Source organism: Paramormyrops kingsleyae, chromosome 16 (assembly GCF_048594095.1).
Source record: "Paramormyrops kingsleyae isolate MSU_618 chromosome 16, PKINGS_0.4, whole genome shotgun sequence".
Lineage (NCBI taxonomy): Eukaryota > Metazoa > Chordata > Actinopteri > Osteoglossiformes > Mormyridae > Paramormyrops > Paramormyrops kingsleyae.
In genome coordinates, this window is record NC_132812.1 from 9651569 (window position 1) to 9677379 (window position 25811).

Consider the following 25811-nt stretch of genomic DNA (forward strand, 5'->3'; position numbering starts at 1 on the left):
AATAGTCACGTATCTGGTCAGGTAAAGTTAGATTACTACATGTACAATATAATAATCTGTACCACAAGTGTGTCTGCTGAGGTGTGGCATGAGTAAATGGTGTCCTGTAGTTGTGTTCTGGGCACACAGCAACTCTGGATATAACGGACAGTTTTGCCAGGTCCCTTGAAGTCCGTTATAACTGGATTTTACTGTACTGAAAATATCACAAAAGCAAGATTCTGCTATTTGTATGAGTACAGGCATGTAGGAAATCCCACCTTAGAGGGACAGCAACTCCCACACCATGCCGGCATGCTAGCTGGTGAATGCGCTGTGAATTACCAAGGCTGTGTTCTTCAAAAACAGTTGCAAAAATTCACTGTCACTATTGTCATCGTTCCGTAAGCCTGCCCGAGGCCACCCAGAACGTGAGTGTTGCGTGGGGGTGCGTATGCCTCACCGAGGCGCCCACCCTCGCAGGAAATGCAATGTGCAGGCATTCACGACGCTTTGAGCCATTTCCCGCTGAATGAGATGAAACGGGCCCTGTTAACTGTGGCTTTGGGGGAAGGACTACAGCAAACGCTGCAAGCATTCAGAGCACCCAGGGCGCCACTGTTTACAAGAAAACACTTCTCAGCTGCTCAGAAAAAGAGCACCTTTTCAAGAACCTGCCGGAAGCTTGAGAATGCTTCCAAAGGAAAAGGTCTCCGTGTCTAACAGCTTTGGACTCCAAGTGCTCGGTCCAAACTCCGCTCCAATTCCAACCACTTCAGAACACTCTAAAGTTACAGGTAAGATACTTAAAGTCAAACAGTTCTTTTTAAATGTAGGCTGGACTGCTGCAGTAGGAATCATTACCAATGCGGTTTAATTAAGATAAGATTATCGTACAGGTGCGTATTTTCTCAATATTATCAAGCTCTCCTTTAAGAACTTCATTACAGGGCAATCTTCTGTCTCGCTGTCTTGACACTGTGGCAATTTGCTGTGAATTGGCCACTATGGCTTTTATCTGAGCAACACAAACACTGAGTATAAAAGTACAGACGCTCCCTAGGTTAGGATGGTCCGTATTATGGTATTTCGACTTTGCAATGGGTAAATGTTTTTCACTTTCAGTATATTATTCAATACATTACATTGAGATATTCAACACGTTATTATAAAGTAGCCTTTGTGTTAATGGTTTTGCACAACTGTAGGCTAATGTAAGTGTTCAAAGCATGTTTAAGGTAGGCTAGGCTAGGCTATGATGTTTGTTAGCTTAGGTGTACTGTATTAGAATACATTTTCGCCTTATGATATTTTCACCTTATGATAGGTTCACGGGAATGTAACCCCATCGTAACCTGGAGAGAGGCTGTATAATGCTTAAGAATATGGACTCTTAGAGAAGGATTACTAGGGGCTATTAAGAACATCATTTGAGGATGACAGAGCCAGTAAGCGGAGCTGGGGGCCCCGTGCAGACCGGCAGGGCCGGGAGGCTACTCACACATTTGTGGTGAAGATGCCGAAGATGAGGTCCTGCTCGGGTAGGTAGAAGGTGCTCTGCAGCTCGTGATAGTAGAAGGGAATCTCTCCGGAGCGGGAGCAGTTGAGGCGAGCCTTCATGAAGGTGGTCCAGGTGTCCTCCAGCAGGAAGCGGCCGCCGATGTCGTTCTTGCACACGCGCGCCACTCGTGAGTACACCGTCTTGCCGCAATCGTGCTCCACGGCGTTCTCCCGCAGGAAGAAGTAGGTGAAGAGGCCCACATCGTAGGCCGAGATGAAGTGTGGCTCTGTGTGTCCGGAAGAGAGAGGTGGGGGTGTGGGTTAGCTGCGGGGGGGGGACTCCGCCATATGCCAATTTGTAGGCAGCCTGGACCTTCAGAATGAGCAGAAAGCTTCAGCTGGGAGACCACAGGGCCCCAGGGTCTGGGCCGCTGACAGAGGGCAGGCCTTCCCATTTTTCATACAGCCAGAGTGTTTTACAGCCCGTCCCTAACAGGAGCAAACAGGGAGGTGTTCCTGGCGCTGAGCCTGTGGGAGCTGCGGAGAACCTGAGAGTACATCTTTTGTAATGCGTCTATCTGAGGAGGTCGCAGTCAGGTGATCGAAAGCAGCACTGCAGGAAAACCATTACAACCATTCAGCTGCTGCCTAAAAAGCCAAAGACCCTTAAAGGCGACGAGAAGGAGATCGGGAAGAATATGGCGGCTGGCGTGTTACCGACAGCGATTGTGAGAGTAAGAGAGCCTCTCACTGCTCTGGGAAAGGAACAGCCATCCCCAGAGATGCCAGAGCCAGCCCCCGCACCTGCCCACCCCTCTCCAGCCAGGTAAATCGGAGGTAGAGTGTCTGACCTTTTCAGCCATCACCGGGCAGCCTCTGCTCATGAGAGACAGACAGACCTGACATCTGAAGGCCTGCAATCTGAACGGAGGGGGTTTTTAATGGCGTAAACGCAGAGTGGTGGAGCCATTTGATCAATGAAAGAAGAAGTGTAGGGCAGACCGGGGAGAGGCTGGATGGGGGGGGGCAGAGCAAGGAGGGGAAAGGAGGGACTGGACAGAGTGGATGGGCCAGAGCAAAGTGGGTGGGGCTGGACTGGGTGGGTGGGGCAAAGCAGTGAGGGTAGGGCAGGGTGGGTGGGGCAGAGCAGGGTGGATAGGGCTGCCTTGGGGGGGCAGGATGGGGGGGCGGGGCAGAACAGGGTGGATAGGGTTGCATTGGGGGGGCAGGATGGGTGGGCGGGGCTGCATTGGGTGGGCGGGGCAGAGCAGGGTGGATAGGGCTGCATTGGGGGGGCGGGGCAGAGCAGGGTGGGCGGGGCAGAGCAGGGTGGGCGGGGCAGAGCAGGGTGGGCGGGGCAGAGCAGGGTGGGGCAAGGGCTTCAGCGTGTGCTTTCATCTGTGTTCAGGGGTTTGCTCTCTCTAACTCTACTCGTTAGACTGATGATTTCATGCTTTATTTATAGTTTGCAATTATCATTATTATAATTATTACCAAATACTTTTGATTTCACATAAGTTATACAGACATAGTTCTGATGTAAATAATATCACTGTTATAACTGATCGTGATGCATATCACGCCTTCATATATGGTTTTAATCCATGTGGCCCTGGATGCAACTTCAGAAATGTTCACCTTGGGTGTGGCAGCGACCTCAGAAGAAGAGAGTGCAGCCTGGCAGGCAGGAAGCCAGGCAATGATCCCCAGGATCATCAGAAATCCAGGGAGGTTCCTAAAGCCGCCTGCAATATCCAGCTGGCTGATTATTATTATCAGTCACTTTCAGGATGAGCCAGATGTCCTGTGTTTACTTGCAGGAGAGGTCAAGGCCCGGCCTTAGGAGGAGGGGCTTATTGGAATGACACTGGATAGACTCATGTCCATAAGCATGGGGGGTGTCACAATCATACAATCAAACAAATGTCCCCATATCGTAAAATGTAACAGGTTTTTATCACATTGCAGGGAGATCTAGTCCCCACAATGTAATAATTACAAACACGCACACACACACCTAGCTCTCACAGATCTGTCACAAACAGCATGTATCTGATTGTAAACCTACAAACAAACAGCAGCAACTCGCACCTGCCTTCAGCTGTATTAAAATTTCTGTTTATATTATGATGCTAAAATTTCTAATGCACAGGGGTTGAGGCTGAGAAAGGCAGAGTCGGATCGATGCCCATCTCTCAATCTTCAAAGGATCTGCTGACCACCTGCAAGGCTTGGTGACTAATGTCAGAGATCCTGGACTAATTAGTGATGATAATTTTAGGATCAAAGACAATGAAAGCTTACGATGAAACCAAGACAACAGTCAGAGGAACCAAATAAGGGACACGGTGTTTATGTGTGTGTGTACATGTGTGGGTCCGCCTCGTCCTACAGACGTCCACACACCGTTAAGCCACTTGGAGTTGTACTGCGCCGTGCGCAGGGGCGGCATGCTGCCCAGGCTGCGGTAGATGACGGGGTCCCGGCCCGAGAAGTCGATGACGGTGGCCGCATACAGCTCGCCCTTCTCCGTCACCACGGCTGTGGAATTATGGCGCGGGTCGTAGGGGCAGCGTGCAACGCCGTTGACCCGATCCAGCACGCGGCTCAGGTTACCCACCTGGAAAATGTGGGGAAGAGCAGGGGGTATTACCACCTGTACACGGGGCGGGGAGGGGGGGCTATGCATTCCACCGGGACACTTGATCTAATTGTTCAGCAATTTAATCAATTTAGTCATCTCACATCTTGTGAACAACTTGGAAAAACTGGAAAAAACCATTCACAGTCTAGCAGTCCGAACTCAAACCTTAAACCTAAACCTGGCCCAAACACAAACCCAAACTCTAACTCAAATACAAACCCCAAACAGCAGTCCCTCCAGCGAATAAGCAGCACTGACAGTCAAGCAGCCCTCAGAGAACACATTTGTTCTGCTCTGTTTACATCGCAAACAGATCTTCCTGAAAATCCATAAACCTTCCTGGCTTCAGTGTTTTCAGATAAATGAATACGCCTCTGACAGCTGAGTGATGCTCAGCAGCAGGCTGTACCCCAGAGATCCGGTCCTAGGGTTTACCATGAGATTCTGGCCCTTTAAATGTGTACCATGGCATGCTCTGCTGGCTCCACGGGCCCCCCACATCTGGCAGAGACGCCCCTCACCTGTCGCGTGGTGCAGACGGGCAGGAAGGCGTTGGTACCACAGGTGAACACCCGCTTCCCGTTGATGAGTAGCACCCGGATGTAGTTCTGGCACTCCACCTGCGGAGGGAGTCATCCACAGGGATTTACTGTGAGACCAGAAGCAGCCAACCAGACCTCCACCACTCCACCAATGTAGAGCTTGGTGATTTATGGATATTTTTCTGTGTGTTGAGTAAGATGATTCTACAAAGCTATAAACACTATCATCAGACATTTTCATCTGGAAGGTTAATGCATGTTTATTTTGTACATGAAGGCAACTTTTGGCACATAGATTTTGAAGCTGGGCTTGGTTCTCTTTGCCTGCATCAATATATGTGCATCTACAATGATATGCAGCTAATATTGCAGCTCTCCCTGTTTCATCTCCCATGAACATACTGCATCACAGTGAATCCTCAAATTGCTGAAGAGATCTGCCTTATTGTTGTGGCTCTCATGCAATCGGAATGACATGCAAAGAGAGCGAAACCATGAGGCAGTAAACGTCTGGAACCACAAACTGCATTTTCCCCATGCTGGCTAAATGAGGGGACGGCATTAAACGTTACCTCCGTCTTTCCTTTACTCTGACAGGACCTCCTGGTGTCTTCGTCTGGGCCCCATTCTGTTGCCTAGGAAACCAAAATAAAGAAAAGGGATGCATTCCCATTCCAGTTTTAGCCTCCAGTGTACAGCCGGAGTGTACGGACAGTTCGCAGGTATCATTCAGCTATCTGTGGTAATATTCCACTTGCCCAGCCTTACTGAGGATGCACCCTTACCTCGGACTGTTCACTATGCTAACATGGCAATAAGTGGGCCACTGCCTCAAAGAGCCAGGCAACTAGATAGCCAGCAAACCACTGTCATTTGCATATAAATGCAAGCGCTTCTTATCATTCAAGTGGAGCACAGCAACACCCCAACCCCCCACCCCTGGCCCCCCAATTATATTTCTTTTAAGTGTCCCGTGTTTAATTATGGATGCATCACCAAGGCTAACGTTCTCCCTCCTCTAATGAAGGCATGAGCTGGCTCAGTGGTGGTTCTGAAGTCTCCCCATCTCCTGGTTTCCCTCTCATGGGCTGTCCTTCATGTTTACATTTACACATCAGCTGCACTCCCACCATCCAAGGCGAAACATACCATTCCAACCCTCTCCGTCACACGGCCTTTATGCTCCCACTATCCCGGGCTAAATGTGCAATTCCGACTCTCTCCACCATACGGCCATTATGCTCCCACCATCCCGGGCTAAATGTGCAATTCCGACTCTCTCCACCATACGGCCATTATGCTCCCACCATCCCGGGCTAAATGTGCAATTCCGACTATCTCCATCACACGGCCTTTATGCTCCTACTATCCCGGGCTAAATGTGCCGTTCCGACTCTCTCCACCATACGGCCATTATGCTCCCACCATCCCGGGCTAAATGTGCAATTCCGACTCTCTCCACCATACAGCCTTTATGCTCCTACTATCCCGGGTTAAATGTGCAATTCCGACTCTCTCCACCATACGGCCATTATGCTCCCACCATCCCGGAAACAAGGTGCCTTTCTGAGTCTTTCCACCACACTAGCTTGGACTTCATCACATACTACAAAACACAGCCTGGAGCCTGGATGCAGATCAAAGGACAGGGCAGAAAGGAGGAGAAGACCATTGATCAGCTCAGTGCATCCAGGAATTGATCACCACGCCTTTTGAAAGTCAGTGCCAGACGGCCTATTCTGAGTTCTCACCACTGCCTTTGAGCTACCCGACTAAGGGACTCTGTTCAATTAACCTTCTTCACTGAAAGATAAACACTGAGGGAAAACGAGCTCAAGCAGTTAAGGCTCACGCCAGAGTCATGTTTGCGCAGGATTTAATTAGTGTCCAGACTATATTTACACTGCACCCAGGGGAAAGGAGGCCATCATAATGAGTGGAAAGCGTAGCTCCTCATTTCATCTAAATCAAAATGAGTTTAACAGTCCTGCTTTTGTATCTTTTATAACTGTGTGTGACGATGCTATGGACAAACAGCATTAGCCGCCTGTAGTTTGTCAGCCCACAGAATGCAAAACCAACTTGCTTTTCACCGGGTGGGTCAAACGTCCTGTCGCTCCACAGCCACATCAACTGCTACTCAGACACCTACAGGGCCGAGAGAGGAACAGCACATGGCGGTCTCTTCCAAAGGAACATGCTGGGAAATTCTACAGTGTGTACAGTGAGGAGAAGTGGTGACTGCAACAGAAGAGCTGTGGGCTCATGCTGGGGGTGGGGGGGTCCTATGATGGGGTAATGGGCTGGGAAAAAACGGGGCAAAAACCTTGTAATGCCAATCAGGGCCACACAGCAGCTTGGGAGTATGGGCTGTTTGTGTTTTGTTTTCAGAAACGGAGCTTTTGGGATAGAGAGAGGAAATACCTTTGGGGTGACTCATCAGTTAGGCCGTTGCCATAGTATCAGCGAGGATGCGGGGTTCAATGCAAAGCCCCAGAATGCACGTGGACCAGACGGCCTGGGATCAGCGCCGAAAGAGGCTCTAAGCAGCCATTCAGCCACAGGGCTTCAAACCTGCAACGCACTTGGAGCTTATGTTGTCAGTACAGCCTGGATCGATAGGAGGGCTTGGCTTTCTCAAGTCAGAGGTGATAAATTCTCAGTGACAGGCATGGCAAAAGGGCAGGGGGGGGCTGTGCCGGACATTATGGAGGCTGGTTTCCCTACACCACTTAATATGAATTACTGCTGCTCATTAGAAAACTGAACTTAAAACAAAAATTCACAACTTCTGTAACGGTCCAATAAGTTGGATTTTTACAGTCACATTATATTGTTATTGAAGGAAAATAATTTCTGATACTATTCTACATTTTATTAGGCTGCCAAAGTGAGATAGGGCATTTTTACAGAACTTCCACTTCAATTCCAGAGCTCACATGAGGTTGTCAATCATTTGGTAGATTATGCTTCTGGGTGACAGAAGCGTTTACCTCCCAATCTAAATCCATTCCATTAGCTGTTACAAGAGATTCCATTTGCACATAACAGCCATTGTCCCTCTCCTGCCTTGGACCTGTGCATGGCATCCAGTTAAATTCATAAGCAGCGAGAACTGCCCCTGCAGGCGTGCTGATGTTTTTCACAGGAGGGAGCGTCAGAAAATGCGGAGGAAAAATGATGCTTATTTTTACACCACAAACTCCTCAGACAAAAATAAAATGTCAAGAGAAAGTATTTGTGGAATTAGAGAAGAGTACAGTTTTCAACTGACTCCTTTAGCTAGCGATAAAAATACACACATGTCCCTTTATTTATCATAAAAATACAACATTTACAATTGATCAGGCAGCTGGCCCTGGTCTCCTGAAAGAAATGACCTCAGAATAAGGCCAGGAAGACACCTCCTCCTCCCCTAACTCACAGCTATAGGTTTTCTTAGCTATTAACACCAATAACTAACCCAGAAGGCGGTTGATCATGGTGTATCAAGCCCCCCCTCCAAAGACCAAGCGACCAGACGGTCTCGGCCCACAATGTTTCCCAAGGTTCCTGAACTTCAACGGGGCACCGCCCCCCGACCTCTAACCAAGCCCCCAGTTCATGGTCCTGCTCAGACCCATTCAGCACAGACTTGATGGATGTGACAGGATTCCCAAAGGGGCTGGGCATTGTCCCCAAACACTGATCCCCACGCAGGGGGGATCAGAGCCCCCTCAGCCTCCTTTTATGGAAGTAGGCTGGCTGGTTTTCAGATGGAATCAGTGTAGTGCCCCCCCCCCCCACCCCCGCTGCACAACTCAATGGTTGCATTCGGCCTCATAGATATGGGGCATTTTTCGGGGGTGAGTTAATGGGGTGTGGGCAGCCCATGGAGGCATGCTTACATCACGGAAGTGGAAAGGGGGGTGCAAGGTACTCCAGCCGGTAACATTCTCGATATAAGCACAGCATCTTTACAACACTGAGGCAATATCGCCATATTGCCAAAAAGATAACTGACGGAAAGGTGTGCAAACACTGGGGGAGACATGACCTCAGGTCTCAATGGGGACTCAACCATGCTCTTTATTATACAGTAGATTTCCTCAGTTTATAAGTCATAAAACATAAAACAAGCACTTTTAGGCTTCGCTTCACACACCACACAGTTTGCCTTTTTTCATGCAATTCCAAGTGAGTGTCTCAGCCATCTTTCTACCGAACCAAAAGTTCACAAGAAACTGATTAGGAGTGCAATCGTCTTTTCTTTGATTTCTGCTGTAAAAGTTTTGTGGAAGTTTCCACACTACATGCTCTTCTCAGAGGATGAAGAACCAGAATTCTTGGAAGGGGATGTGTTACAATCTATGTGTTCCACTTCCCCTTGGAAGCCTGGGGGCAGGAGATTAAAGAAATGAACTTACCTGAGGAAAACAGGGCTTGCATGGTGGTTTGGCAGATAACATTGCTGCTACACGTTTCCAGGACTGAGGGTTCAAAACCCATTTCCCGCAGTCCAAAGACATACAGTCAGGCTAACTAGCATGTCTGATTTGCCAAGACAGTGTGTGTATGTACCCGGCGATAGATGGGCACCCCAACCAGGGTGTACACCTGTGCTGCCTGGGACAGGCTCCCCTACACCCTGCTCAGAATATGTGTTTCGAAGGTAGATGGGTGAACTGTGTTACCATAAATGGCCACATAATTCACTACAGCTACACAATGCTGAGTAAAAATCACAAAAGCACAAAGTAATTACCTGGATATACAGTAGGATGACTAAGAAAAACGAGTTCAGCTCTCCATCAACATCTATCATGCAGTCAACCCCAAAACGATAATGACTGCATCAATAATTAAATCCATGCAAATTACAGAAGAACATGAATCATAAAAGCAACTAATTAGGCATATCTTCTCAGACTATGGTGTCTTTAAACCTTCTTGCTAACAGATGAGTGCATCTATCAAACCAAATCATAACCCTGACAATGGTGTTATCTAAAATCTCCCGGATTTGAGTTGCCAGGACAGTGAGCACCCAAGAACACATCTAGAAACCTCAAGGCGCAAGAAAATCAAGCCTGAAATTCTTTGTCAAAGTGGATTCTCTGAGCTACCTGTGCGGAGGTGGCCATGGTTCAGTGGTCAGTCATCCCTTGACAGCAAAGGTGTGAGCTTTGCGATGGCGTCCCACACAAGCCCCCTCTCCGCCTGTAGCCCAGAGTTCTCAACGTAATGCATGCTGAAAATTCACGCTTCTGAGGTTAAAAGCTGAAACGCCTGGGGGCCTCAACCCTGCTGGGGGGGCCTCAAGGAAGAAGATAAAGAGGGTTGGGTGCTGAAAGACCGAGACATAGACTGGGGCATAAAGGGCCTAGACAATAGATGGGCTGCAGTATGCAAGTCCTAAAGACATGTCAATTTCAAAGGCTCTATACTGCTGTCTAGGTCCAAAGGAATCACTTACTACAGGCCTGCCTGTGACATGGACTGGAAGTGATTTATCCAAGAACTCAACAAGGAAAACTACTACATTCACAACTGTACACATTAAAATCAAGAGATTTTTGCAGCACACGTTGTTAGAGTTCACTGAGTAAAGATGGGAAAACGTGTCTTTAAACAAAGCAAGAATATTACATGGGTTAGACAGGCAGGCTCCTGGATGCAGTGCCTTTGAAACCATGGAAATGTAAGCTTGTAACCTTGCAGCCTTGGTGGTGCTGATGCTCTCTGAGGTGGATAACGGCTCCCAGGCCGATAAGATTTGGAAAGGGCACCACTGTGCTTTAAAGATCGGGAGGTGAACGAGATGTGCTCAGTGCTCCGCGGAAAACCAAAGGCTTCATCAGAAAAGCCGCAGGAGCGGGAGGGAAAGCGCTCGGCTAATTCCTCACTCTTCAGCGGAGTAGAAAGGGAAAGCCAGGTTTGATCTTTGCCGGTTATGAGAGAAAGTTACTGTGCGTGTCCGTGCAACCCATAATTTTTTTTAAAAAAAAGGTAAGAGCAAGACGCCTTTCACCCGGGGCCTTCCTGATGAATGATGCCCATAAGCACGTGAGGTGGTTACGTCATTCTTGTGTAAAGTCCTTCATCTCTTCACATACCTGCTAATATAAATACACTCTACTGCAAGCACCAGGAAGTTCTCTCCTTCTCACACTGCAGTGATGTCCCCTTCCTTCAACCATACAGCAGTCACCTGCTCAGTGACACATTTATTTGGTTCTTCAGAAGATGCAGGGCCATCCAGCCAGTCCTAGGAGCTGATGAGCGATGATGAAGATTCGCTCGGGGAGCCGTAGCTGGGTGCTTGAGACATCTTGAATGTAGCACATTCAGATTCAGGGTGGCCTGCTGTTAGGTGCATGAAGTCATGTCACAGAGAGTCCCGCTGGAGCTTCCACCCACATTCCATTGCAAGGGGAAGCATGCCGTCAAGGGAGTGACAGAAAGAGAGAGAGAGCAAGGTGTGGAAGATGAGACGGAGATGCGAGCTCCTACTTGGGCACATTCCACCCCTGTGTAATGTTTCTTCAAGCAAACACCAATCTGCTCTAGCAAACTTGACCCTGTTTGCATTGCAGAGCACAAAGAGCAGAAGCATCACCTTCCACACTTACTCAACCATCAAAAACTGGCCCTCGTCGACTCCCATTTGCACACCTCACGCTTTGCCAGCTCGAGACTCGGCTCCTGGGGCCAGATGTCATCCTGGGGGCTTGACGGGCTTCTGGAGCCGCTGGTAGGGCAGCTTGTAGCAAACGCACAGCCCTGCCTCATAGCCGACCTCAAACACTTGCTCTGATGTCCGTCCAATGCCGAAGTCCCAAGACGGTACAAAAAAATGATCATAAAAAGCCGTTTACCTGGGCAAAGAGTATAATTCTGATAGCGACAGTCAGCTACATTCTCCACCAGTCAAGCTGACACACTTCATGTTGTAAGGCTTCATGTTTTGGTAAAGATTATTTTATGCAGACTAGGTGACATGCATCTCAGACCACAGGAACGGGCAACATCTGAGATCTGTGGGTCAGACCTCTTCAGTTTATTGCTTCCTAAATTCAATGTCCCCCCCCAACATGCTTAGATCTCCATTCTCCTTGTGGATGCAAAGTGTACATGACTTGCAAAAAATGGGTCAAGAAGATAAACTAGCGAATCCTTTCAAGTGCTTCCAGGCATGTGTTTGGCACAGGCAGGGCCTCTCCAGCACGGGGCTTCTACAAAGCGGCGTCCAGCATGAAGTTGCTGACCGCGGTCTGCCATCCTTCGGCTTGGCTTCACTTAAATTCGGCGTTAGGAGCCTTCTTCCCATTGGCACTTTGCAGGGTGCGGGTCATGGTGACAGGGCAGCAAATGAAGTAGCAATCGCTCTCTGCGGTCTCTGTGAAGCTGAAGGGAAGATCAACCAAGGTCAGTAACCCCCTCCCCCCCCCCCCCACATTCCCCCTAAGGAAAGCTGGGAGGATGAAATCAGCGCTCCTCTATGTGTGCTCCTGCCAGGGCAGAATGTTAAGTATTTAAAACGGAGAGCCTAGAAATGAAGTGACCTTCTTCCAGACCCATTAATCTCCTGGCAGGAAGCCACTGGAAAAGTTCTGATGCTACGAGTGAAGACTGACACGTGCCAGGCACTGCAGACCGTGAGCCTCGGAGCCCAGGAAGACATGCAGATTCTGCGGAACAGACTGGGCGGTCAAGGAGAAGCACTTCAGCTATCCAAACATATACATGAAATGGAAACACAAATACAGCCCAAGGAAGACATTGGTTGCCTTGCACACAGAGCCTAGGAACCTGGAATAAACAAACAAATCCTGAACTTCAGAGACAGAATTGCACACCCTCTCTAAGACGGCAGAGTAAGAGCCGGCAGGGTGGCCGTGTTGAAGCACTGTCGCCATGCTGCTCCCGTCCATAACCCAACCCCCCCAGCACACACTCTGCCATCACATTGCCCCCCGAGCACCACGCCCAAAGCTCCCAAATGGAGACAGATCAGTCTTGTTCACTCCCAGACATGGTGGGATAGAGATATGGCTCTCTCGGGGGGGTGAGGGGGGTATCTGTTTTTGTGTTTAAGGGATTGAAACACTAGCGGAGCCGGTAATAATGCCAGAGTGTCACAGAACACAGGATCAGCTGCCGTAGCGCAAAATGCAGGGGATCAGCGGGACGCCGCCCAGGGATGGACATCTGGGTCCCTCTGAGTCACCCGTCCCCATCTATCCGAAATGCCTCTTTCCCTGGAAACGGCACTCCACCCGGGTTTCTACTGGAACCCCGAATTACAACAGGTGAGCAGAATGGCTGTTATGATCACGCATCATTCATAAAATGGATTATTTATAAAATAGAGTTGCACCCATGCACACACACACGCAGACGCACCCATGCACACACACACGCAGACGCACCCATGCACACACACACGCAGACGCACCCATGCACACACACACGCAGACGCACCCATGCACACACACACGCAGACGCACCCATGCACACACACACGCAGACGCACCCATGCACACACACACGCAGACGCACCCATGCACACACACACGCAGACGCACATGCACATGACGGCGCCAACTACACTGACCCCCTGAGGTGTTCCCTGCATTTGAAACCCCGGTCACCATGGAAACCCGAACGTTCCACTAAGCTCGGCTCTCTAGGCCGGATCACGGAGGAGTCGTGCTGCACCAGGGCACAGGTGCTCATCACCTGGCCATTTTCCGTATCGGAGCCAGACCAACATTGCCCTCGGGCGGCCGGGTGTCACGGGAGAGGAGCTGGAACCAGTGCCAGCAGCATTACTGCTGATCTGGGGGCCGAGGGCAGGACTGAACAGGCGGAAAAGGTAGCTCAGCGTGAAGATCTACTCACCTGGATCAGAGAAATGTTGCTTAGCGTTAATCTGAAGAGATAATTCCTGCAGGAAGCAGCCAGAGGACACACCGTTAGCAGAGACAGGCTACCGGAACACTTCCCATGTGCAGAAAAGGGCCCATATCCATTACCTGGCTCCCACGATCAGCTGGTTCCTGGTGAGGTCCAGGGCCAGCTGGGAGAAGTCCCTCACAGTGGGATGGGAAAAGATGGAGAGCCAGGGGCTGAGCACTGCGGGGGGACAGAGAGACAGGGAGGGACACTGAATGACTGCAGCCCTTGGAGGCTCCAAACACAGGTACAGTGATGCAGGGTGGGGATGGGGTTGCACCGGGGTAGGGGCAGACAGCAGGGAGGAGGGAGGGTCCCTCCCCCGGACTTCAGAACATGTATAGCAATTAAAACAAATTAAAAAAAGAACAAATTTAGCTCAACAGTCTTAACAGAAGATGCATAGAAACATAAAGCAGCAGCTCCTCTGCAACGCCGGGGGTATGAACCTCACAGACAACGTTTGCCTGATTATGGAGATTCTGAAGCTTGCACTAATCAGAGAGAATGAGAAATGCACCCTTTACTTTTTTTTTTTTAACCAATTTTAACTATTTTATTAGCACCAGTTCCCCTTGAAAGCCATTGAAACAGCTTCACACTGCATTGTGACCTCAGTCGAGGGGCACTGTAATGTTGAATCAGGCTGGAGTGCAAGAGCCAGAGCCTCAGGCCCGAAACTCCGGACTGCAGGAAACAGGCCGTCAGCCTTATGATGAAAGTCTGACTTCCAGATCCACTCTCCACCTCACGTATCCACTCTGGGGCTCATTCTACTGCATCAAGGGTAGGGTGGGGGGTGGGGGGTGGGGGGGGGGGTGAGAGCATCTGTATCAATTTCAAAACCCAGACAAGGAAATGCAGGTGCTTATCTGACTGTGACTCTGAGTGTGGGATAATTGGGCCCAGCCAGATGCTGGGCCGACAACGGCTAATTGGGAAGAGAATCGCGCAGTCGCATCAAAACCCCAGAGACGTCAAACAGGGGACGGCTTTCCTCCACTCCACGGATTACTGCGGGAAGCGCTTCGGGACTGATCGGGAACAGATGGCAGCCTGACACCAGCCGCCGTAAATCCAACCATCTTCAGTGACTGGGAGGCCGTAGTTTTTCTGGAAGTTTTTCCTCACCTGACAGTTTGAGTCAGACGTCCACAGTCATTGGGAGAAACATTCATAGTCTAGTGCAATGGTCTCAAACTTTGTTTTCAGTGAGAGCTACTTCTACAAAGAACACAATCTGGGGAGTTACAAATTCAATTCAAGTATATGTATATATATATATATGTGTGTGTGTGTGTGTGTGTGTGTGAGCGGGTTTACCTATCCTTATGGGGACACAATGTCTCCATAACGTGATAAATATCCGTTTCCTGGTCCCCATAAGGGAAAACTCTATTTTATAAAAATCGGTGACTGCTATGAAAAGACTAAAAATGCAAAAACTCTTGTATTTTGTTAGGTTACTTATGGTTATGGTTAGGGCAGGGTAGGGGTTAAGGTTGTCATAGTTAGCGTTAGCATTTTTCCCATTGAAATGAATGAGCGGTCCCCATAAGGATATGTTTACCCTACGTGTGTGTGTGTGTGTGTGTGTGTGTGTGTGTGTGTGTGTGTGTGTGTGTAAAGGAGTCAAAAATGCTGGACCCTTCACCTCTCAGTCATGGACGAGCTGGGTGCTGAGAGTCACTGACTGGGCTGTGTGATGGACGAGGTGCAGTGAGAGTGGAGCTTCGAGTAGCATGGCCAATAAGGAGTGTACACAAAGGGAAAGGACGCTTATCGGCACAAATCCAAAACTAACATTGCATCAGCGAGCGAACCGGCGTAGCTCAGTCTGACGAAAACACCAGCGGTGCTGGGCGAGCTCCCAAAGTCACGATGCCGTTACAGGAATGCATTTGGTCAAACTGTCACGCTTGCCAAGAGGCTCCTCGTAAAGTTAGATTGGACTAAAATGTTACAATCAGGTAGCGCGTAAAACCCCAAAGTAGAGCAAAGCTGCTGAGTGCAATAGACAAGCCGGCGTGGAAAAGAGACGTAAGATAACTCACACGTCGGCCCAGCTGGTGCTTACTCACTCTATAAAGAGCTTCTTAATGTTTCCTTAACCCAAGGGCCACATTGGTTGAATGTGTTTCAAACTTCATCTCCTTCTGTTGGCATCCTGCACAAAGAACCAGCCCACGGAAGCCTTCATGCCTGGCCTTTAGACAGAAAGATGCTGATGGATTCCTCAACAGAACTTTGAGACTTTGATAAAAGATCCCTTTCACACATGTTCTGTGAATCACAAGGCCTTACAGAAAAACCTAATCAGACCGTGATGTCCAAATACCCGCGGATCCCAAAGCGACAGATGATCTCCGTCGGACCGGCACTGTGTAAACTGAGCCGTCTATTATGCTGGGAGTATTCTAGTGCAGTCTCAACGTACCAGGAATTAGGAAGTGACTTAATTAAGGTGACAATTGACAGAAAAGGAACAACTAAGCAGCAATGTGACAGCATTACAGACTGACCTCAGAAAATGTGACAGGCTTGGGGGCCGACATCAGAGGCTCACTCACCACATGATATCTGTACTGCATTCTGGATGCTAATTACAGCAGCTTAACGTTAATTAGCTGTCAAGCACGCTCGTCCAACGTTCTCCCTCGACTTGGTCTTGCCAAGTCGTGTAAATTAAACCTTTCTGTTGACGGAAAAGTTGCACGGAGAGAAATAACATATTTGTGACTGAATTATGGCCAGCAACCTTGGGAAAGACTGAGTCCCACAAATGGTCTGCACATCACAGGCTATAGTCAGCTAGTGGGTTATAATGTTTACTTAATAGATTTCAGGAGGAGAAACAATATTGGCAGAAAGATTTTCCTAATTAGCATTATAATCGTGTCTCTTGTTTGCTCCAATATCCTTTGAAGCGTAACTGTTAATGAAGGACGAATATTTGAGACGCATATCATATCAGGGACACTAGCACCGTTAGCAGGGCTCTCTCTCGCTCAGTATTCCAGCGTCAGGTGGAATCTGCCTGGAAAAATGGGGATCTGTCAGACCAGTGGTCATGAAGGCATCACTAAGATGCCCGGGAGACCCCAGGAGAGACCAAGAGGTCCCGGGGTGATCTTGGGGCACACCAGTACAATATGGGCATTTTTGTAACCCCACCAATGTCTGTTATTTGTAATGAATTCTTATTTCAATGCAGTTTGATCTGTACACTGTGCTTCTGAGGCTAAGCTACAGGCCAATATAACAGCTCAGGCTGTTCTACAGAGGGAGCAACACAGATTCTACTAGCTTTCATCCTGTCCCTAGCCTACGGCGAAGTGGGGACTTATCGACAGCCCTCAGTCTTTTTCTTAGAGCCTCGGGGGCTGCTGGTACAGCATTTTCCTTCCGGGACGGCTCGCATACCTTCCCGCTTGCTTTCCCCTGCACGTGAATCCCTGGGGGCCTGTGGGATGGGGGTGTGTGTGGGGGGGGGGGGGTCTCTGATTGTCTCACAAAGGCACCAAGGCCAAGCACTGGGCAGCGAGCCTCAGCGACGCGGCAAATCCGATTTCTCCTCCAGAGTGCTCACTGACAATGGGACAGGGGGACGGGGGGGGGGGATTGAAAGCGGTGGAATCTGGAGGGCAGGGAGAGGGTACGCTCCGGGTATTTGGGGGGCAAAGTCAAAATATTCACAGGGCAGAGAATGGGGAGGCTGAAGTGTGACAAACAACTAGTGAGAGTAATTTTTGGATGAGTCAGTTCGACGCTTCTGCTTTGACTTTAACCAGAGGAGTGTGATCGCTACCAGCTCCCAGAAGCAGAAACGGCAAACTTTAACAAGAAGGGTGCAATAAAGCAGGTTGAGCCAATTATCCTCAGCAGCTACATATGGACGTCAGAGTAACCGACAGCTGCAGGCCTGAGACGGGGTGCTGGTAGAGCGACCCTCTGAAATCGCAGTGGGCTCTGCTGGCCGAACTCAAACCGGTGCTTGGCCTCTGGGGTCAGCTGCTCCCCCACTGTTCCCCCAACCCCTCTTATGAAAAGGCCCATGAGGCCCATCTTGTGATCCACGAGGATTATAGTGGTGCGGTTCTCTAAACCCCGCATTCGTCCTGAGGGTCCCAACCTGCAGCACGTCTGCTATCATGCAATTAACTAGTAAAGACACCGGTGTCACGAACCACGGAGAATCTACACGCAAGGACATCCTTGAAGGGACAGTTACCTAACAGTGACCAGGCTTTAGTGATGAACTGAAATGCTAGTTTATTAATGAACCGCTCCTCCCAGCCCCCTCCGAACCTGCAGTCGCGGCCCCTTCACCTCTGAAACATCTAGGGTGCGAGCCTCACGGACAATGTGTGCTCGGTCCCAGGCAGGGTGTGCGCCCAGACACCCCCAAACCCGCATCGTGCTGCCACTGTGACACAACGTGTCGACAGACCCCGTGCCACGCGCCATCTCACCCCACTCCTATGCTGCCTTAAATGGCAATAACCGGAGCGACGTGACCCAGCTTGGCCCAAGAAGCCGTCCCATCCCGAGTGGGGGGCTGTAGCTCCTCAAAGTAGTCGGCAGATTCACGTCCACGCTTCATTAACCTGGCTGAGAGTTACACACACGGCACAAACACAATAACGCTAAATAAACAGTAATTAATGCAGGCGCAGCTGCATTTAAAAATTATAAATAACACCTATAATTAGCTCTCTGTACGAACGAATGCTTGTGATGTTCACTGCTTGGAGGAAGAGAGGGACGTGAGGGGAGGGGGGGTCAGAGGGGGGTGGGGCGAGGATGGGTCCAGAAGACCGGACTGGCTGACATTTGAGCGGAATCACACGGGGCAGGGGGCCACAGCAGCCTGTGAAGCCGCTCCTGACTCTTTAATCCCGTTAGCAATGACCCTGAGCTGCCCCTCATTCACCAAACTATTATCCTCACTGGACCTCAGCTTTGCAGAAGTGCCTTAAATTTAATAAATGGTTTGAAATAAACTGGAATTAGGTTATTTTTTTATATATTTCATAGTACACTGACAAGCCCACACAAGTCACACTGTACAGACAACATCCTGTCTCTGTTAGACTCCTGCAAATAGAGCAGAAGTAAGTCTCCTTCAAGTAAAAGTAAAGGCAGTACAGCCAAAGTCACATGCGAGCGATTTGTCCACCTCATGCCAGCAACTGCAAGTGACCAATGAGCAGGGACATGACCGGCCAATGAGTGACTAATGAGCAGGCTTGTGACCAATGAGAGATCAATGAGCAGGCTTGTGTCCAATGAGAGATCAATGAGCAGGTTCGCTGGTTCTTATGAGCCCCGGTCCATTGGTCCACCTCATGCTCTATGTACATCCTCCTAAGGAAAACATAAGGGCACCTTCCATGAAATACTCGGGAGTTCTCTGAAACGGCCGCTGCTGAAGCCGATGCATAGTCGACTGCTTCCCTCCAGCAGCAGATCAATACTGACGGCATTTCCAGGCACAGACTCACAGCAGGAGCCATGATAGCTGCCAAAAGACAGACAGGTGCGCTGCAGAGGATGTCACTACACAGGTAACCACTAGGTGGCTCGACGGCGCCCGCATGACACAGACACATATGAGCAAACATGCCATTACAGGGGCACCAAATTATTCCACACATTCAATGTGCAATTTCTGGCACATTATGCAATTGCGCTTAAATCATTAAAGCAATGTATTCTCAACAGATAGACCTAACTCAATATACAGGGAAAACATGAACTACTTCTGAAATCAGACCAGAGGGTGTACCACGAAGTGAGTTTACTGGTTTATTGAGGTTTCTTGAGGCTTACTTCCAAGTTCTGTGTGCTATGAATCATTGCTCACTTTTAGATTAAAACAGGTTTAAGTCCCACCTTTTCACCAAAAACGTACCCTATATAAGAGCCGCCCTTTGATTAGATATTAGAGATGGATCATACCAAGAAATATCAAGGTTTTTATGGTGTAACCCCATACCGATATTCGGTGCCAGCAAATTAAATTTGCCAGGGGAGGAGGGGTACAGACAACAAAATTTGCAGCGTGGGGCAGGTATTACCTACCTCCTACTTATCAAAGGACGAGTGCTAGTGTGTATCATTAGCTCGCAATGCCAACACCGCCCCTTTCATGTGAGTGGCCATTGACAAACTGCGATTCAACTTACTGAGTTCATAACCATCGGCGTATTATCATGTAACGCTGTTTGCAGAAATTAGGGTTAGTTAACCTGATTCTATCGTATTAACTCCAGGTATGTCAAACACACTGTACCTCACTGGATGCTATGAACCAGACAGAAACAGATTAGCCTAAACGCTAAGAGATGTGCGTCACGCCATGTGAACATAAACGTGAGGGTAAACATGAAGCACGAACGCTCGTTCCCTCACAGAGGCCTAAGAAAGGCCCGTCTATCGCTGCTGACGGATGCCACAAGTGTCACCTCATGAAATTTAGTGGATTCTCTGTGAAATGTAGCTCCTGCTAGAATATCTGGGCACAGGGGTCGTTTGCCAGCTGGAAGCACAAGCCTGCCTAACCAGAGCAGGTGACAGCACCTTGACTCACCTTGGAAGGGAACGACGGGATGTTCTTGCCTGGCACACTCCTCGGGGGGCTGAGTGGCTGGCGTGAGCGAGGGAGGTGAGGAGAGCAGGGGCTTCTGGGAGCGCACCAAGGGGGAGGAGAGGAAGAGCAACAGCAGCAGGAGTGGCGGCGAGGGCAGCAGCAGGCGGTGGGGCCTGGGTGGGCCAGCGTCCCGCTCCGGCGCGGTCATGGTGGAGCCGACTGCTCCTCTGGCTGGCAGGGTGGTCCTTCAAAGAAGTACCTGTAGGGGGCGACAACGAGGCTCGCAAATGACGATAGGCAATGATGAGAACCAAGCAAGCTCTAAAGCTACCAGGCATGCCCAGCTGCCATCCCAGAGCTTAATTTAAGCTCACCACTCTTTACTACTGCATCAAAGTCAATGTCAGGAGGTCCCTAATGTGGTAGAAATGTCACACTCACTCACATCAGTAAGATACAGAAAGTTTGAGAATGAAGTGTCATGCCAACCTCCTCTCCGAGCTGGACTATCAACAAAACAGCTGCCTACGGATTCAGTTCCCAGCCTCGTCATGCCAGCAGTCCTTAATTATATACTATGTACCAATATCAAACAGTCGATCCACTGCAGCGTACCTTAACATCGTCAAATGTCCATTATCTTTTTAAAAGCTGTCAAAAATAGCAAGTAAATGAGGAGAGTAAATGGAGCTCAGAAGGATCTGTGCTCCACGACAGCGTTTTGCCATACCTGAATGCTAAGCCTGAATGCTAAACCTGAATGCTAAGCCTGAATGCTCAGCGGGCCGCCGCACAAACGCTTGGCCAGCGGGTTAGGGTGGGAGGGCTACCCGCGCGAAGCTGCAGCCATTTCGCCTTCAGGGTTGAGGGAAAATTTACACGGCCAAAGAAAGCAACTCCTTTTTCTTATTCGGCTGTGGTTCTGAAAGGTCTGTAATCAGGTTGTCAATCTTGTTCGATGGGCCAATTATGAGCCTTTCAGGCTGTTGTTTCAGGCAGATCCATAACAAACATGATGATGAGAATGACAGCAAAAGCCGCAGGATACGAGGGCTGAATTCAGCAGGCAAACCTTAACATCGTCAAATGTCCATAGAGTCCCTAGTGCGACTCTGTACGGACCTCACTGGCGCACACAGCCTCCTAACAAACAAACAGGACGGACACAGGAAGATCAGTCCATTCTGCAGCTCTGGACCAATCAATGGGGACAACACAGACCTGGGGTGCCTGATAGCTCGCCTCAAGAAAGGGGTGTCAAAGGTTGCAGTGGATGAGAACCCTAATTACACCTGAAATGTGGATGGACACCCCAGCTGTAATGATGCCTGTTTGACAATAGCCAAACAGCTTATATTTACCATTGCACAGGGGAATCTTCCTAACATGAAAAGTATTCATACCATTACTGTCGTGGCTGAGCTATTCAACTAACAGTAAATAATTCATGGCCCATTACTGCATGCTTAAAATTTTCACAGCAGCAAAAAATGCTTATGGTTCAGCACTGTAAGTGTCGTCCTTCTTAATTGGGTAATAAATAGTCCTGGATAAGTGGTACAGCGTGAGTCCCTGCCAGCTACCTACCGTGTTTTTACGCCACAAGCCGTCGCTAATTAGCCGGTGGAACGCTGATGTGCGATTCTTGTCAGCAGTGCCAGTCTACACGAGACAGTGTGACGCTCCTGCTCACTAGACCGAACCAGAACAGCCGTATGAATGTGACACACGCAGATGTGGCGATGCGGGGCTTGCTATGGTTGGTGATAGCCATGAGCAGAAGGTCACAGTTCTGCCCACGGTCCCGGCGTCCGAGGGGGTCCAGGCTGAACCGGCATTTGTAAAGGTGCACGATCGCCCTCCAGAGACAGTCTGTGATGTGTGAGTACAGACTGTTATTAGCTGGGATTGAAGCTGATCACTGACACCTGCAGTACTGAGAGAAGCCCCCCCCCAGGGAAAGTTGAGTGGTGTTTGCACACAAGCAATAACAACACATAATGGGGGGCAACAGCAATGTATGCATACAGAGTCCAGTAAAAGCTCCCCACACAAGGTCTGGAATTCAGGCCTTTGCTCTCCACTACGGATACCAATGAGTAGTCAAGGCGACAGCATTTTGGAACCTGAGTAAAGCATCCAAGTTAGGACCTGCTGACTGTCCCCGGAAAGCACCCCTGGGAGAGTGCCCCCCTCCCCCGACTCCTATCTAACGGACAGGGCCCATTTTCCTGCTCATTTCCCCAGAGTGAATCACCAAGGGAATGCAGCCAATCGACAGGCTCCTCCCCCTTTTTGGAGCCCATGTGTGTGGGGAGGGGGGGGGGTCAGATGGTGCCCCCACTGGGACTTCCCAGCTCCCGAATTTAGTGCTACCCTCAACTACTCCCCGCACCAGCCCAACAGGGGCACGGGCGACTCGAAGGCGACTCGAAGGCGACTCGAAGGCGCTGTTCAGCAGAGGTCGCGAAACTTGTAGGGTCGTCGATTTCTCTCGACACACCGTAAAACCTGGAGCGCAGCTCTCAAGCAAAAGACGCTCTCATCCGACCTGGCTTTTGTGTGCTGTGCCCTTTCACGCAGAAGGTAGCTTTCTTCCCTCACTCAGGGGAATACACTTAATTACAGCTCAATGGAAAATTGCTCATCTGAATCGTATCTGAATCAATTAGATGCTGATTAAATTGCTTTTTGGCCCATCAGGGCCTGAAGCCTACAAACATGACACCTTTCACATCAGAAGAGAGACTGACTGTGTTTTACACAAACCTGCTCGTCATTTGCTTCTTAAAATTCCCCTCTAAATTAAACTACAGCAATCCTTCATCTCAGTTACAGTAGTACTGATTCTATTCCCCAGATAAATGCATAAATGATAAATCCAAAACATTATTTGATTTGTTATTCTCCCTGTGTCAACAACTTCATAATTACACATATGAAAAGTCTTCTGTTAGTACACTTCGGCAAACGTGTCATTCAATTTGAATATCAAAACAATATTATCGCTACTGGTATGAATCGTGCCGCCAGAGTGTAATTTGATTTGCAAGGGCAAGAACAAAACAGCTGCTCCCTGCTCTCAATTAGACCGGAAGAAGAAGAAATTGCAAATGGGTGAGACTAAAATCTACATTTTTTTAATGTAGAAACCTAAATTAGTCCTTTTTAAGTGACGCGAACTGCAACTGTATGAGCATCATCATGGTTACAAGCTACAGCAAAATACTGTACCATCCAAAGTGAATATTTGGGGTTAAATGGGGAAAACACTATAACCCAGCAACAGAGGCACACCCATGTGGTCAGTGCCCCCTGACTATTTTGTACCATCGTGCATATTGCAATTTTGGTCAGTGTCAGTGTTGATGCTACATTATAAGTTACTGACTGGGTCTGTGGCAAACATTTGGCTCCATTCGTCCCTCTTTACTTTTAAATTATTATGTTGTGCCCCCCCCCAGTATCAAAGTGTCTTCTATACCACTGAGGATAGCGATGATAAAAGTTGGCAACTGCGAAGTGGTGATAGTAAAAAAATCTTATTGATCAAGGTTAGTCAAGGTGAGCCTGTACATTCAAACACCCCTAACCGACAATGAGACTTTGGCCAGAAGAAGGTCAGCGCCACCTTCAGCGCTGGGGGCGGAAGGGCACCCACGCCGAGTGCCAAGCAGAGGGCTCCTGTGTTTTTCTGAGGACGCACATTGTATACAGGCTGTTCCAAAGGCCACCCCTCCCTCCCCGGCATGGCGTGCTGTGCGTGTCTGACAGCCCCTGCACACACACACACATGCCCACAGATTACAGACACCGTGTCCTGATACGCTCTCCTCCCTCATGGAAGAGGAAGCCGGTGCAGGTATGGCCTAAACGTTGGGGAGCGTCAGGTCATCATGGCCGAGCTCCCACGTCTGACTGCCTCGCTGCCCGGTCACACTCAGCTGGACACCTGAAGTGTGAAAAGACTTTGGAGCCCCCAATACACACACACACACACACACACACCACAGCACTCCACATGGTGACATTTCTTCAGTAAAGTCTGAGGAGCTTTGGTTTGGTGTACGACACCACGTCCCCACGGGACCGAAACCTGGTAAATTACCGAGTCCAGGTTGGCCCAGCACCGTTCAATAAATTCCAGCACAGCCATTATGAAGAATAAGTACCCAATCAGCAGCGACAATATGAGGAATAAGTACCCAATCAGCAGCGACAATATGAGGAATAAGTACCCAATCAGCAGCAGCATTAGCTTGCTAATCCCAGTACCTGCAATCATCTGAAACAAAGTGAAGCAAAATTTCATTTTAGAAATCTCACGTTTCCTTCAAGGAAATTCATCCATCCATCGATCAAGCTGTTTTCCAGGACACCCAGTACACACGAAATGGGATTCCAGTTCCTTTGACCAGCCAGCATCTCACTATATTTGTTTATAAAACCATTGCGTAAAAATGTGACTTTTTTTTTTTCTTTTCCATTTATAGAGGCTGAATAATTCATAAAGCCCAATCAAAAGCATGTCATTACACTCATAAACGTCTGGGCATCAGCCCAGTTCCCAATCTCAGGGTACAGCAGCATGTCCTCCTCTGTGGTGATGTAAACCTGCCTTTCAATCACAGGCGCAATATTTCAGCTGAACCCCCCCCAACACACACACACACACACACACACACACACACACAAATATGGCGTGGGCAGTGCACCAGTGCCACACTCATTACCGGTGTGTTTGGATTTGCACTATACAGGTAACACCGTGAGAAGTCAAGAGCCTAATTATACAACAGGCAATAAAAATCATTTTATTTTCTTCAAAGCTTGTAGTCTGAATACTTGTCCTTATATAGCACACATACCCAGTTTATCTGCATTGTGTGAATTTTCTGTTAAACATACTCTGATGCCGTACCATGATAGCAAATTAACAAGTTCAAAATAAACAGATTTTGTGTAATTAAACACATTAAACAAAAATTCCCAGTTACATATATATATAGTAGCAAATTTAAAAGTAAAACATATTAGCTAAATCAGCATATATATGCGGTACTGCTTTCAAGCAGGGTGACTGGTAAAAGGCAGAATTGCCCAAATAACGGATGGTGATGTCATGCGAAATTAGCCAGTTAAGCTAGGTACAGGCTAATAAAGTTAAGAAAGGTGGGGAAAGAGGAATAAAAAAAAAAAGACGAGTGAAATGTCAGAATCAGCGGATGCATCAGCTGGAAAGGAGACTCTTGTTCAGAAAAGGGGGGCATCTGTGTTATATGGAACTGATTTGGTTTTAAATCATCCAACATGGAGCTAATTTCAGTATTATGCTAGTTTTGTTGTCGTGTCGTGGTAGCACTGATGCTTTGTATCCTTACTTATTCACGTAAGTTACTCTAGATAATACACCATTTAAATATTACACTGTTCATTTCGAAAGCTGTGTACCTTCATGCTTTCATTTGTGTGCTTTTGTGTTCCGTGATACAATTTGGCTCACAGCTATCACATAATCTTTTGGTAAAGCAGAACTGGCAATTTTAGTTTTGTTATAGCACATAAAAGTTAATATCGAGATCTTCAGACTTTTTGCAAAATAGTTGCTCTCAATTGA

General features: G+C 48.6%; 1 protein-coding gene across 2 annotated transcripts in view; it reads right to left on the minus strand.

The window, feature by feature from the left end:
• sema5ba (sema domain, seven thrombospondin repeats (type 1 and type 1-like), transmembrane domain (TM) and short cytoplasmic domain, (semaphorin) 5Ba) overlaps positions 1–25811 on the minus strand; it is an 85268-nt gene that overhangs the window by 22427 nt on the left and 37030 nt on the right. For both annotated transcript variants that reach the window (XM_023826914.2, XM_023826913.2), the window contains exons 2-8: positions 20195–20453; positions 13683–13782; positions 13549–13594; positions 5238–5300; positions 4645–4743; positions 3886–4099; positions 1481–1766 (exon numbers count right to left, since the gene is read on the minus strand). In XM_023826914.2, coding sequence (XP_023682682.2) covers positions 1481–1766; positions 3886–4099; positions 4645–4743; positions 5238–5300; positions 13549–13594; positions 13683–13782; positions 20195–20402 — 1016 coding nt within the window. In that variant the 5' untranslated portion in view covers positions 20403–20453. The remainder of the gene's footprint in view (positions 1–1480; positions 1767–3885; positions 4100–4644; positions 4744–5237; positions 5301–13548; positions 13595–13682; positions 13783–20194; positions 20454–25811) is intronic.